The 14446-nt window shown below is 39.5% G+C and overlaps 1 protein-coding gene across 1 annotated transcript in view; it reads left to right on the top strand.

Annotated features, from left to right (window-relative positions):
* TAF4B (TATA-box binding protein associated factor 4b) overlaps window positions 1–10984 on the top strand; it is a 120878-nt gene extending 109894 nt beyond the window's left edge. The window contains exon 15 of the mRNA XM_077809043.1: window positions 10817–10984. Coding sequence (XP_077665169.1) covers window positions 10817–10984 — 168 coding nt within the window. The remainder of the gene's footprint in view (window positions 1–10816) is intronic.
* The last annotated feature ends 3462 nt before the right edge of the window (window positions 10985–14446 follow it).

The raw sequence follows: 14446 nt of genomic DNA, 5'->3' as shown, positions 1-14446 counted from the left end.
CCCCAGCAAGGAGAGCTCACAGAGCTGCTCATGATGCGGCTCTCTGCAGCTGCGGGGGCTGTGGGAGAACTCTGAGAGAATCCAAGATGCACAGGGATCAGCTCTTCCTTCCCACAATGCGGCACTGTGGGCTACATACCCACGATGCATTGCTCATCCTGTCGATGGTGTCCCCAATGTGGACATGATCTGTGGACAGAGGGAGCAAGTGTGTTCACCCTTTGGCAATTTTTGTTTTGTCGACTTTTGGGTGTCGACATAAGTTTTGTCAACAAAACTTGGTAGTTTAGACAAGCTCTTTGGGGGGGGAGGGATAGCTCACTGGTTTGAGCATTGGCCTGCTAAACTTAGGGTTGTGAGTTCAATCCTTGAGGGGGCCATTTACAAATCTGGGGCAAAAATTGGGGATTGGCCCTGCTTTGAGCAGGGGGTTGGACTAGATGACCTCCTGAGGTCCCTTCCAACCCTGATATTCTATGAACTGTAAGTATTCTTGTGTGGGTATACATAGTTCATCAACTCAAATATTGGATTAAGATGCAACTATATTTAAATCTGAACTAAATTCAGATCACTGGTTTAATAGGAGATGAGAACTGGGTTGCTGCTGCTTGTATATCATGTGATGTACCCAGTTTCCAAGCTATCAGTCTGCCGGCTGCTTGATGCCATTCATTAGTACACATTAATGCAGCTGAAACAGTTTCTTAAAAACTGCTGAGCATGTGACTTTGAAAGCAGTCACTTTAAGTTGGGTGTGAACTTCTAACACGTGCAAGTAGATGTTCTGGAGAACTGAGCCAGTATGCAGATACTGTTATTACAGAAGTGCATGTTAAGGGTGTTTCTCCTCTTCCTTGTATTATGGATTATATCTGATGTTCCCCAAAACTCATGCTTCAGGTTTTCAGTTGGCCACCTGCAGAGGTCAGGAAGGGATTCCCCCTCATGACGTATTCTAGGAAAGTTTCATCTCCTTCCTCTAAAGCATCAGAAATGGGCCATGCATGGAGATGGGACATCGGGAGGGGTGGGCCAGTGTGCTGAGGTGGCACTGAGCATTCTCTCTTGTTCTTGGCTGGTTGGGGCTCTCCTGCTCAGAGTCTAACTGATTTCCGTATGTGAGCTTGGGAAGGAATTTTCTTCGACGTCGAATTAGCAGAGATTGAGGGGTGGAGGGGAAGGTGTTGCCCTCCTCTGCAGTATGTGGGCAGAAGTCATTTGCCAGGTTTATCTGGAACTATCTCACTTAATCATTTCCCTGACATTGCAGGGGTGTTGAGCGCTCATGCACCTTGGTCCCACCTATTCTCTACCTGTGGCACACAGTAATTAGTCTAATGCGGGATGTAACACTTGTGACTGATTTTAGTTTTTGCGTTTAGCATGCGGGTGCTAGGTGGTGTTGGTGGCCTGAGTTGTGCCGGGGGTCAGACTAGATGAGCTGGTCTTAAACGTCGGTAGCTGTAAACTCTAACTACTGATGTCCTTTAAACTTGAATGGTTTTTTTAACACACGTGCATTTCGCATATACAGACCCTTAAAACCACCAGACAACTCAAGATTTCATGCCCTAGTCTTAACTCACCTGTCCAGCTGAGGTGCAGTATATTGCAGTCATAAAAAGGAGACCGTGAAACAAAGAATATACTTTGCTGCAAGAGCCAAGCACACCGCTGTCAGTTAAGGCTGTAGTTTCAGTTTCAGCTCTGAATTTCCTAGCAGTTGTCAGTTTAGGCCATACTCTTGACATAATATTTTACCATGCAAGTAGACAAAGATATTCGAGGCTGCCATTTATATATTTAAGGAATGCAGCTCATTGGCCCATAGTGTGTTCTCTGTGTATAGAGATTAACTTAATTCTTTTCTTATGTGTGAAATATATCTGCAATTTAAATGACTAATTGCACTGTAGCTTTAGGCTGAACTTATTGGTAACACATAAATGTTGATGACATGTGACGGGTCAAGAGATTTATAATGTAGTTGACAATATATTGCTTAAAATGATGTGGCAAAGAGCCAGAAAACTTCATCTTAATAATTGTCTATTAACTAACATGACACATTTGTACAGTATTCATTACCTCCAGGTACAGATTAGGCATCTGATGTAGCCATAGAAAGGGACATGCGTACATGAATCTTGAGCATAACAGTGAATAAACTGACATTACATTTGCAGTAATTTTGTTTCAATATGTAAAACATGTTGTTGCCTGTACTTGAAAGGACTTGTAAAAGTGTCACAATGAAATCTGAGGGGGAAAATGTAGCTCAATATTTTGTTCTGTTCTGTAGATCTTTGACAGTGTAGTGAAGCTCCTTTTTAAACAAAAGATAACATCATAAATATACATGGTTGTTTTTAGCTGTATGAGAAACAGCCTGGAAATAGAGATCTAAGCTTGACTTCAACTTGATCTACACTCAAGGTCTATAACTGTCTCCTTTTTAAACAAGTTTATATTTTAAAAAAATCAGTTTTTAATACATTAAATACAGTTTGAGAGAGCATTCTAGCCAGTTTTGTGGACACAAGGACTATTAGCAAACCAAGATTTATCAGAGTAGGGCACAAAGAAGCAGAATTGCTGTAATCGACTTTGGTGTCACTGAGAAGCATGGATTTGTTTCACTTTCTATGGGCTACACTGTGATCCTTTGTCATTTTGGTGAGGACTGGCAGGAATAGTCCCAATGACTTACAATGGGCTAGATTGTGCAAGCTTTATTTGATTATTTTTTTAATGTAAAAGTGGCTGACTTTTGGTAGTGTTTCTCCTTTTACATTTAGATAATGAACTATTTAACCAACAGTTCAACCAACCTGTCTTTTTATATGGCCTTCATCCCTGTAGTATCTGAACACCTAACAATCATTAATGGATTGTATCCTCTCAACAGCCTGGGAGGTTAGAGAAGTGCTATCTGCATTTTACAGATAGGGATCTTAGACACAGTGTCCATTATAAATGACTTGCCTGTGGTCACATATGAAGTCTGTGACTGAACTGGGAATTGCACCGAGATTGAAATCCCAGTCCAGTGCCCTATCCTAACTATCTATATAGGATGTATTATGAACAGCAGCTATATCAGATCTGTATTTGTGTAGCTCTTGTAACTTAACTGTCTTATGTCTCTGCTGCTTCTACACAGTAGAGTTACTGTGAACGTATAGAAAAGTTCTAAAGAAATCTTTTGAAACCTGCACATACATAAATAGCTAGGAATGGTTAAATTTTTAAATAACCTTGTTATCAACTAGTTATTTTTAAACCTGAGCTGGAATTCTGTGTGGAAAGGGTCACTGAGGTAAGTGAGCGTTTGATCAGGTCCTGAGCAGGTAGCTCTGAACACTAACACTATTAACAGTACTTTGGAGCCACATATTCCAGAAGTCTGTAGTCTTACCATTTAAATTGGTTACACTTACTTTCACTTAAGATCTTGGAGACTGAATCGCTTAAAATGGAGATAATTACAGTACAAACTTTGGTATTCTTACTTCATAATCGCCACCACTGTAGTGTCAAACTCTTCACTCATGCCTTTTGAGGTACAATTCAAGTACTGAACTGTTGGCTCATAACAAATGCCAGAGAAAGCTCTGGGTTCACTGGAGACTTTCAAACCAATATTTCTTAAGAAAAATCTAACAAGAGTGGTAGATGTAACTGATTTATAGGTCAGTAAAAGTTTTTATTTGGAACCCTAAAATCTTATGGAACAGTTTGTTCTCTTCACTCTGTACCAAAATCATCCTGGCAGTAGTAATTATATGCTTTCTGACTTATCACATGGTGTCTTACGATAAGTTCACTGGTACATAAAGGATTCTTATTCTTACAGAAAGAAGGCAAGATGAAGGGTTGTCTACTTGATACCTTAAATATAAAACTTTCAGCCGGTGCCTGCAGCCAGATTTATGGAAGATAGGAGAGATTCCAGAGGACTGGAAAAGGGCAAATATAGTACCCATCTAGAAAAAGGGAATAAGGACAACCCAGGGAATTAGACCAGTCAGCTTAACTTCAATACCCGGAAGGATAATGGAGCAAATAATCGAGCAATCAATTTGCAAACACCTAGAAGATAAGCAACAGCCTGGGTTTGTCAGGAATAAATCATGTCAAACCAACCTTATATCCTTCTTTGAGAGGGTATCTAGCCTTGTGGATAGGGGGAGCGGTAGATGTGGTGTATCTTTGATTTATTAAGGCTTTTGATATTGTCTCACATGACCTTCTCATAAACTAGGGAAGTATAATCTAGATGGCTCTACTAGAAGGTGTGTGCATAACTGGTTGGAAAAACGTTCCCAGAGAGTAGTTATCAGTGGTTCACTGTCAAACTGAAAGTGCATAATCAAGTGGGTTCCTGCAGAGATTGGTCCTGGGTCCCGTTCTGTTCAATATCTTCACAAATAATTTTAGATAATTTGCAGATGATACAGAGCTGGAAGGATTGCAAGCGCTTTGGAAGATAGGATTAAAATTCAAAATGATCTGGAGAAATAGTCTGAAGTAAATGCAAATTATTCTACTTAGAAAGGAATAATCAATGGAACACATACAAAATAGGAAATGACTGTCTAGGAAGGAGTACTGCAGAAAGGGATATGGGGGTTATAGTGGATCACAAGCTAAATGAGTCACCAGTGTCTCAATGTTGCCAAAAAAGCAAAAATCATTCTGGGATGTATCAGGAGGAGTGTGGTCAGCAAGACACAAGAAGTAATTCTTCCACTCTGTGGTGGTAAGGCCTCAATTGGAGTATTGTCTAGTTCTGAGCACCGTATTTCAGGAAAGATGTGGACAAATTGGAGAAAGTCAAGAGGAGCAACAAAAATGATTAAAAATTTAGAAAACATGACTTATGAGGAAAGATTGAAAAAAATGGGTTTGTTTAGTCTGGAGATCAGAAGACTGAGGGGGGCCATAAGTTTTCAAGTACATAAAAGATTGTTACAGGGAGGAGGAGGGTGAAAAATTGTACTCAGCCTCTGAGGATAGGACAAGAAGCAATGGCTTAAAATTGCAGCAAAGGAGATTTAAGTTAATGTTAGGAAAAACTTCCCAACTGTCAGGGTAGTTAAGCACTAGAACAAATTGCCTAGGGAAGTTGTGAAATCTCCGTCACTGAAGGGTTTTAAGAACAGGTTAGACAAACACCTTCAGTAATGGGCTAGTTATTACTTAGTCCTGTCTTGAATGCAGAGGACTGGACTATATGACCTATTGTGGTCCCTTTCAGTCCTACAATTCTCTGTGACTATAGTCACAAAGACTAAGCGGGTCACTGACTGTGTGGTTTCCTTCTATCTGGATACAAGCAGTGCTGCTCCAGTTTTCATTTCAGATAAATTCCGTAAAGAGCCATAATTCTTTAACAAACTATTACATATAGGATATGGTAGTAGATGTAGTGTGGTAATTCTCTAATTATAACTGCCTTGTGGAGACTAATGCACACTCTCTTGGATCTGCTAGCTTATGTCTATCTTCCTCTGGTTTCAATACCTCATGCTATAATTGTTCCCAACATATGGATATGGCCACATGTCTGTCCTTTGCGTACCCCAGTAGGTATTTTGATGGGGGGTGTCTCCCTCTCCTGCAATTTTCAGATTAGCAATTGGAGAGTTCCTGTAAGGTGACATCAAAGCTGCCCTAAGGCAGTAGCTTGAGGATTTCCAGATTCTTGTGAAATCTTCAAAAGCTATGAAGCTGGACAGCCCTGGGCCCCTTTCCCCCTCTGCCACCCCAGTGTAGAGAACATCAGGGGGCAGCTATGGGAAAAGCCAGAATGTGTCACTGTGTTAGCAAGTTCTCCATAGTTGCAGTCTACCAGCTATTTCTTCAAGTGTTAATTCCACCACAGGAGTGGAGGTGAGAGAGAGGTTTGGGGCTTTGAGAAAATGGCTCTGGCCTGTCTGGCGATCAGGCCATCTGTATAAGGAACTGGGTATCCTTTACCCTCAATATATCTGCTGCTGCCCACAACAGGGATCTTACTCTGTTAGGCTCGATCTTCAAGTTAGAGGAGGGAGTGAGTTTGTTCTGCGCTTTTTTAAGAAAAATTAATTTAATGGGGTTTCTTAACTATTCCACTAACTGATTTCAAAGCCGACTTCCTCATCTGTTCAAACTGCCTGGTGCTTCGTCATTCTGTCTCAAACCTCTCTTCACTTGAGATTACACCTTTGACTAGATAACTCTCCATTTGTGCTTCGCATTGGTAAAAATGCAAATACTTGGAGTGGGAGGGAAGGGCAGTTATTCAGCTGGCCTTGCTTGTGACTCTCATTCACTTTAAGCATCCCACCTTTTTACTATGTTGGGGAGAGAAATTGTCAATAGATTTAGGTGAAATCGTAATTGTTCAAAAACTTGTCCATATGCAGTGGGTACATACCGCTTTATATTTTTTATGAAATCACATTTGCATTGATTAAAAGCTCTTTTGAAGGGAAAGGTGCTTGTATTTCCCACCGTCCAGGGGAGTTCGGTCTCCTCTGTGGATACTGCTGAGCCATTTTTGATTTGCATTGATACAATTCTTCCAATAACATGTCATCTTAAACATTTTCTCAGAAAAGAGAGAGGCTGGGTTTGCTGGTTAGGGCACTGGCCTGGGAGTCAGAAATCTTGGGTTCTGTTCCGTATTCTGCCACTGACCTGCTTTGACTTTGGGCAGTCATTTCACTTGTATATACCTCTGCTTCCTCTCCCACCTTGTTGTTGTCATAGACCCCACCCCGGAGAGGTTAGTCTTCCACGGTCCATGTTTGGGGCCTAGTAGAATGGCGCCCTGATCTTAGTTAGATCTGTTGCTGTAAGACAGAAGATAGGTGGGAATTCCCTATAGAAGGGATTTATATCCTCTTTTTAAATTGTTCTGTTTGGTTAAGTTTCTTAGCATGGCATACATACCATTTCTAGAGTGAGTGGAGGAAGTACGAGATGGAAGAGGACACGTCCTTCCTGTTTGAAAACTACCACTAATGCAGACTCCAAGACAGAGTTCAGGCTGGTGCCTGCAGGGCTGATATGTCTTACCTGTTTGCAGGTAAGCTCTGCAAAGCAGAGGCGGGAGCTGGTGTGCAGGCATCTAGGGTTGGGAGGGGAAAGACCAGGAAGGAGGGTGGGTCAGTAACTGCCAGCCAATGTCCAAATAGGGCTCACACCAATCCTGACAAGAGGCATCTTAATCTTCTCCCTCACAGAGCAGCAGTAGAGGATTCTTCTGGCAGTTACTCTGCAGAGAGCACTTTCCCTAGAGTGTCACCTACAGATATGGCTCTAAGTATCAAAAATCCACGTAGTCTTGACTCCAGGTCTTTGGCATTAGCAGTGAATTGTGCCAGTTTTCTTTTGTTCTTGACAGATGCAGACACACTGCTGCAATTAGCTATTCTCGGTGCACAATTTGAGCACGAACTTGTAGGCGCAGAATACCAGTTTTTCTGAGGTACCAAAAACACAGATGTTTTGCTTTGAAAGCAATACCCTTAGAGGTAAAAAGTGTCAGTACAGACACTTCCATTTTTTCCTCACTTGCTCCCCGGTTTAAATCAAAATATGAAAGCACAAAAAGTTGCTGCGGGTGGGGAAGGGCAAACCAAGAGGGAACTGGAGTGCTGCGTATCTGAGGTTTTGCTAGTATGTGCTCTGCAGCTAACTTGTACTTTAAAGGAGGTTTCTATCTGCTGTAGCCTCAAAGCAACACCGCATTCCATGGTAGGTGTCATTCCAAACAGATTCATTCCTTTTGCAGAACCAACAGTTACCTCTTCAGAGATGTGAGTGGCCTGACCCAAATTGCCTGTTAAAGCACAGTAACAGACTAAATATGACTTAAGCCCATATTTGTAAAGGTATTTAATCTCTTAAGACCCAAAATCTCATTGGCAATCAACAGAATTTAAACTAAGTGCCTAAATCCCATTTGAAAATGAGATTTAGGCTCCTAAATCAGTTAAGCGCTGCAGTGTTGAGTGCAGCAATGCCTAATTACCTTTTAAAAATCTGGGCTTTGATCTGTTTCTTTTCAAATAAACATGCAGTGGCCTGAACTTTCCCGGAAGTGAATTTGGAGAACCTAGTGGCTGTTCCTTTGGATATGTTCAGTAGCCATTTGAAAGGCCACAAGAATTTTGTACTCAAGTAGCTTATTGATAAAGATTTGTATAATAGATGACAGCTGTCTTATGAAGTTGGAAGTGTGAATTTACTGCCTTAATAGACTACAGTCTATTATGAGCTTGTTTTTGTCTGATTACATTCTTTTGTAATGCAATTTCCCAGTTGCAGGGTGCACTAGATATGATTTCCAAGGACTCCAGACTTTAAGAATAAACTAAATTTATAACTCTTTTCAAAAAGATGAAAAACAAAACTCCTTGAACCCGGACAGGTTAGCTCTCCCGCTTCCTTATAACAGCTTGCAATATTGACAGCTCTCAAACAGAGGTTGGCGATTTGAGATGTATGCCCCGTTTTTCCAAGGGAATGAATAAGATAGAGAGGATGTATGTGTTTATTTTTTAAAGGTAAGACTTCACATCTAGAGAGAATGTTTTCACCTCCATGAAGTTCTTTGAATTATAAAGGACATTGCTGTTGGGTTACTGAAAATCCCCGGGGGTTTGTTTCATTTATAACATTGCCTTGAGCCTTCTGCTGCATCCTGTTGGATTGACCTCCTTTTCAACTCTGTGCTGGCAGCTGCACTGCAGAGCTATCTTTTCCCTGGATCCTTCAGGGTTGTCATATGACAAACTTGAACTGTGACCCTTTTGTGTCTTACCAGGCCAGCAATGCCCTCTTTATGCTACGTGGCCAGCAGTCTTCCCCACACACACGTTTGTTCCAAGCCATTTAACAACGTGAAAGTTTCAAATGATGGCATTTCATAGTTTTTAATAGTAATGACTGTAAAACAAATGAAACAATGCTTAATTCTGTGCATGTTGCTAGTAAGAAATACTGCTTAATTTTCTGCAAATCATTGTCTAATATCTAGTGAAAGTACCTTTTAATGTATTTTAGCTTATAAATTTAAATGTTCTTTAATGTAAAGTCTCTCCTTATGGCATAAATATCTAATTCATTGCTGTGGACTGTCCTTCACTGGCTTGTTTTTAATCAGTTATTTTTAAGCCAAGGTGATAAAGCCCCATTTTGGGGAAGTTTCACAGAGACTGTTAGAATAAGGATTGACAATAGTTAAGATTGCATCCAAGTAACACCACCTCCAAGTGGAATTGATGCTGGTGGGCATCGCCTGGTTGAAGTTAAAGTCTGAGCACTTGTATTTGTACAAATTGCATTCATTACCAAGAAGCCTGCAGTAGTGATAAGAGACTGGCTGTATAGTATAGATTGGCTCCAAGATAAGTAGCCAGTCAATTGTGTAGCTCATAGTAATCTTCCTTTTTTTTCTATTAATTAATCTCTGTTCGTTTCAAAATGGGGGCTGGCTGCGTACATATGTTCTTGCTAACATCCTGAATGTACGACAGCTAATCATAATTTCCCCTCTTAATTTGATTTTCATATCCAGATAAACCTGCTGATTGGGAGATGGATAGACTGCATATTCAAGGAATGTCTTCCCAGCATTTAGATACTCTGGCTGTGTGGTTTTTTGTGTCTTGAATGATAGGATCTCCTGGATTATTTTTAAACACTTTTAGACAAATGACTGTACATGAATGGTTATACTGTTCCAGTTCCTCTTTGCTGTGTTTACCATGTGTTAATACTTGAGTCCATTCTCAGACACAGCTGTCTTTGAGAGAAGACCAAATCTGAAGCAGAAGAGTGGTTGTGGGTGGGAATGAGGGCTTCACTGTGTCTTTACCCAAAATAATGTATTCCTATGGTATTCTCTGCCATACATACCCATTCTTTTGTGTACAGCAGCTTGGAAATTTTCTGACAAAACAGAAAATGTTGGTTCAGTGAACCCAAAATGTTTTGCAAACATGGTTCAGGTTGTGGAATTTTGTTGAATCACAGGCAAGGTTCATTCTGACAGAACTCTGGCTGGCAGGGATGCTAGGAAGCCTGGGCTTCCATGGTCTTTGGCAGGCCAGTTATGCTGATAGATTGGGGGAGCCCTGAAGCTTAAGGGGACCTGTTGTTCCCTGCCCTGGAAATCAGCTGCTATTCAGTGGTGATCAACCGTGAAACTGACAAACATCTTAATTTCACTCCAGCTGTCAAGGAACTGTATGGATGGGTGGGTGGGGGTCTTGTTTTTGGAAACACCATGTTTCAGCTTGTCCAAAATAAAAGAAATTTGGAATGTTTGGTTTATAGCAGATGTTAAAGAAACTTAGTTTTGGTCCTGATTAGACCAAAACCAAATTTTAAAATGTCAGTTTCTTGCAAACCAAAATTTCAGAGTTTTCCTCAACTCTGCTATTGTGTAATTAGGTGGCTTTCAGCATGGTTTTTGTCTGTAAAAGCACTCACTGATCTGTATCTGTAGTGAAAATGCAATTAATCGTAGTGTTTAGAGTGATATATTTTCTTCCAATTGTTGAAATAGCCAATTAAAATGGCAGACAGTAATTAAATTGCAAAAGATAAATTGTCATAGGTTATGTAGAAATGGGATTTATGGATTGCAGGTTTCTCTCTTACAAAAACATACATAAAGCTGAATATCAACATGCTAGATTTTGTCTGCCTTTACATGACTTCAGCAGTCTAGCCCATTCAGAATAAAGTGACATGTATTTTGAAAAATAATTCATTTTAACTTTCTCTTTTCTCTCTTCTCCCCAACCCTGTTTAGGGCTTGAATGGCAGTGCAGTTGCTTCTGGATCATCTGGTGTTAGTCTTACAAAACAGTTGTTTCGTCCAAGAATAACACGTGTCTGTCTCAGGGACTTGATATTCTGCATGGAACAAGAGAGGGAGATGAAGCGTTCTCTAGCCTTGTACCGTGCTCTTCTCAAGTGATGATTCAAATCTTGCATTTCATTTCTTGCTGTCTACTGCCAAAGAAAACACTGAAGCATTGTTGCACTGTCCTGAAATTCAATTTGTGGGAAATAATCCGTTATAAGGATATCTTTTGTTTACAGATACACATTTGTATTAAATACCTAATTTAGCACCTGGAGGGTTTTTTAAAAATTAATCAAATTCGAGTTAAACCAATCTGTAAAACAGTGAAGACACCGAGCACACAAGTACTCAGCCCACCTGCATGCATTTAACTCTTGCAGACTAAAGACTTAAGATGTATACCAAGTTATCTACGTCACTTGCTTCAGTACTCCAAAGCCTTCCTCCAATCCAACCTTATTTAGGAAAACAAATTTCAAGGCACTACGTAGCCTGGTGAATGTATCTAATCATGAGCCAGCAATCAATCAACATACTAGTGTATCGCCTACCTGACTCTGCATCTCTTTACATTTCCTAGTTTTGGAATTAGTTGCTGTAACTATTTCTAAAAGCCAGTTTTCAAGGAATGACGGAGCAAGCAAAGGGATGTATGAAGTAAGCTCACTTTTCCTTATTGCCTCCAAAGGAAGACTCAGCCAAGAGGAATGTGAGTATAAATGCACAAGCTCCTGCCACGAGGTTCACAGCCTATGGTTTGGATAGTGTGAGCTTCAGTGTTGAGGAAACCTGGACCTAGCTAGTGAAAGACCAGAATGAGAAAAGGAGCCTAAAAAGAAATGGGGAAACTAGATCTGGTAGATTTTCCTTTGCTAGTCATCTAAACTAGCAGTAAGTTCAATTAAACCTTGAACAAAAAAATTGAACAGTCAAAAGCAGCCTGCACTGGCTTTCTGCAGAAAAGGCTATTTAAAATGTTAAATATTCTTAGACTATACAGTCAGAAAATAGTTCCTTTTTTAAGAGGGAGGGTAGCATCTGCAAGGTGCAAAGCTTTCATTGCTTTATTGAGAATGTAAATTTAACTGATGTGCAGATGCTACAGCAAAGATGTGCAGAATATATTAGTGATCAGGGGATTGTCTCAAAAATGTAAACTAAATGGTTTAACCAGTTGTGTAATTCCCATTCAGTGAAGGTGACTCCAGTTTCTTAGTACTGTTGGAATAGTTTCTTTTCTGCATTTGATGATCCAGTGAAAGCTGCCTTGTTGGAGAAGGGAAAATCCCTTCCTCCTACTGCATCACATACCCCATGACACAGCACTGTATAGCATGGCTGTCTGACACAACTAGCAGGGAAGGCAGGGGCTGTGTATTGAATGCCTTCCTGCTGAAATTTAAGGAAAAGGCTTCCTACAGTTATTTGGCATGCTCAAGTGAAAAAAAATGACACTTAACCATATGCTCGATCACTAGGACCACTGCAGACCCTTACCAAATACAGTATGTTTCGAATCAGTCATGTTTTTGTGTTGGGACAATAGTAAACAGTTAGTAAATTGCTGTAAATTATTTGTGTACATATAGCGTATATATAAAAAGCAGTACTTTTGACAATGAAGCTGTAGTTTGCAAGATATTGGTGGCATCAGGCAAAATTGTTTTGTATAATTAAATGCTTAGCTTTACTTTTTACGTAAAGTGCAGCATTTTTCCATATTTGTGTACTGTATCTTATTGACCAGATGTTTAAAATTATTTTAAATACTGCATTAAAGCAATTATTTTATTAAAAATAATAGTGGGTAACTTTACTCCATCTCATGCTAGGAAATACGCAATCTTCAGTGTTTTTGAAAATTGATGCTTCAGAAATGAATGAGAAGAGATGCAGTTATCTCTTAATCATGGTAATCACACCAGAGTTATATGTACAGGAAGCTGTGGTTTGCTTTATTTTAAATATTTTGATTGGTTAAACACATGCCCATTGAAGTCTGTATTTATACAAAAATTAAGAACAAAATCAGCAAGGAACTCCTTAATAGAAATAGCCTAAAAAATTACAATTGAAATGTAAAATATTTGTTGACCTTCAGAATATAAACCCATAGCTGTGCTAGGTTAATGTAGTATTTAATCAAGAGCAAAAGCTTTTTTTAAATCTGAACAGGCTTTAATTTTTTTATTGTTGGTGTGTCTGTATATTTCCTTCATAAAGTAGAACACATGGGAGCTTAAGGTCCTGATATAAAACCCATTGGAGTCAATGGGTCTCTCTCCATTGTCTTCAGTTGGTTTTAGATAGGGCCTTAAATGATTTAAATATATGCATTTTGGGCCAGGGAGCTCAACATCCTTACCTTGGCCTATATCAGTAACCTTTACTTTGATTTTTAAGACTTCCTTTTATATCTGAAAGAGATGCAACTCAGGGTAATTTTCTCTAATCTTTGGCAGTTTATTATTATGAAGGATGTTGATACTTATGGATGACCAGTTTACTAACTTAATGCTGGGAACATACGACGACAATATAATTGTCTAGAATATGCATAGGTTATAATATCTTTAAGTGAATTGTATGTCCATATAATGGACCCCTTAAACATTGTCCAGGTCATGGTATGATTGCAACACTTACAGAGTACAGTGCCATTCATTTCTAGTACTTAGATTCGTCACCTACAAAGATGTACCTTACAAACTGTTCACGTACCTCTCTAAACAGTTAAGTTCCTACACAGTTACAGTTCCTGCACATTGACTTACACAATAGTTAAATCTGTTTGGAGTGAATCTGACACCTCATCTGTTTCTCAGTAACTTGAAAGCCAATTCATATTGGTTTACTGCCAAAATCTGTCAGTTATGTTTTGAGTTGTTTGGTGTGACAGCTTTAATAATTAAAGTTGTTTGTATAGGTTCCTTACTTGTACTCCCACAAGTTGGAAAGGGCTGTGTATTTTATAAATGAATAGATACTGTGTGTGTGCGAGAGAGAAAGAGAGAGATGGCTCAGACCTGAATAATGTGAAGTGAGTACCTTTTGAAAAGAAAAATCTCTGGTGCAATTACTGAATTATAGCCATTCCCAAGTGTGGAAACTAATAATCCTGCCAATAAGAATAGGGAGAAGATAGAGAAAGGGGAGGAATTCCCGTAGAGCTGTGTGAGATTGTGTTTTAATACATTAAATCTTTTGACATCTTGTGAATAGTGATTGGTTGGGGATGGGGTAACTTATAAAAGCAATTCAGCTGAGTTGTTACTTCTACACAGTGTGCTGAATTGTGCAGGGAAGAGATTCTTTTGAAAAACAGTTGATCATTTTGGAATTGTCAAGAAGGACAGTAGTAAAAGTAAAGGCATAATTCTAAGGAAGGAAAATAGTTCGCTAGAGCTGCTCTTTGCTCTGTCTTAAGTCACTTTGATTTTATTGAAGTATGTTCTCTTGCATTCTCGCACCACTATGCGTCTTCTAGAATTCTTTCAGACTAATTTGCAGGTTAGGTGTTTAATTGAACAGACTCAATTTAATTGTCCATCAGAGGAAGAAATGTATGAAAAC

This window comes from Eretmochelys imbricata, chromosome 2 (assembly GCF_965152235.1).
Source record: "Eretmochelys imbricata isolate rEreImb1 chromosome 2, rEreImb1.hap1, whole genome shotgun sequence".
In the NCBI taxonomy this organism is placed as follows: Eukaryota; Metazoa; Chordata; order Testudines; family Cheloniidae; genus Eretmochelys; species Eretmochelys imbricata.
Note: the sequence above shows the minus strand (reverse complement) of the source record. Positions and strands in the feature narration are given on the sequence as shown.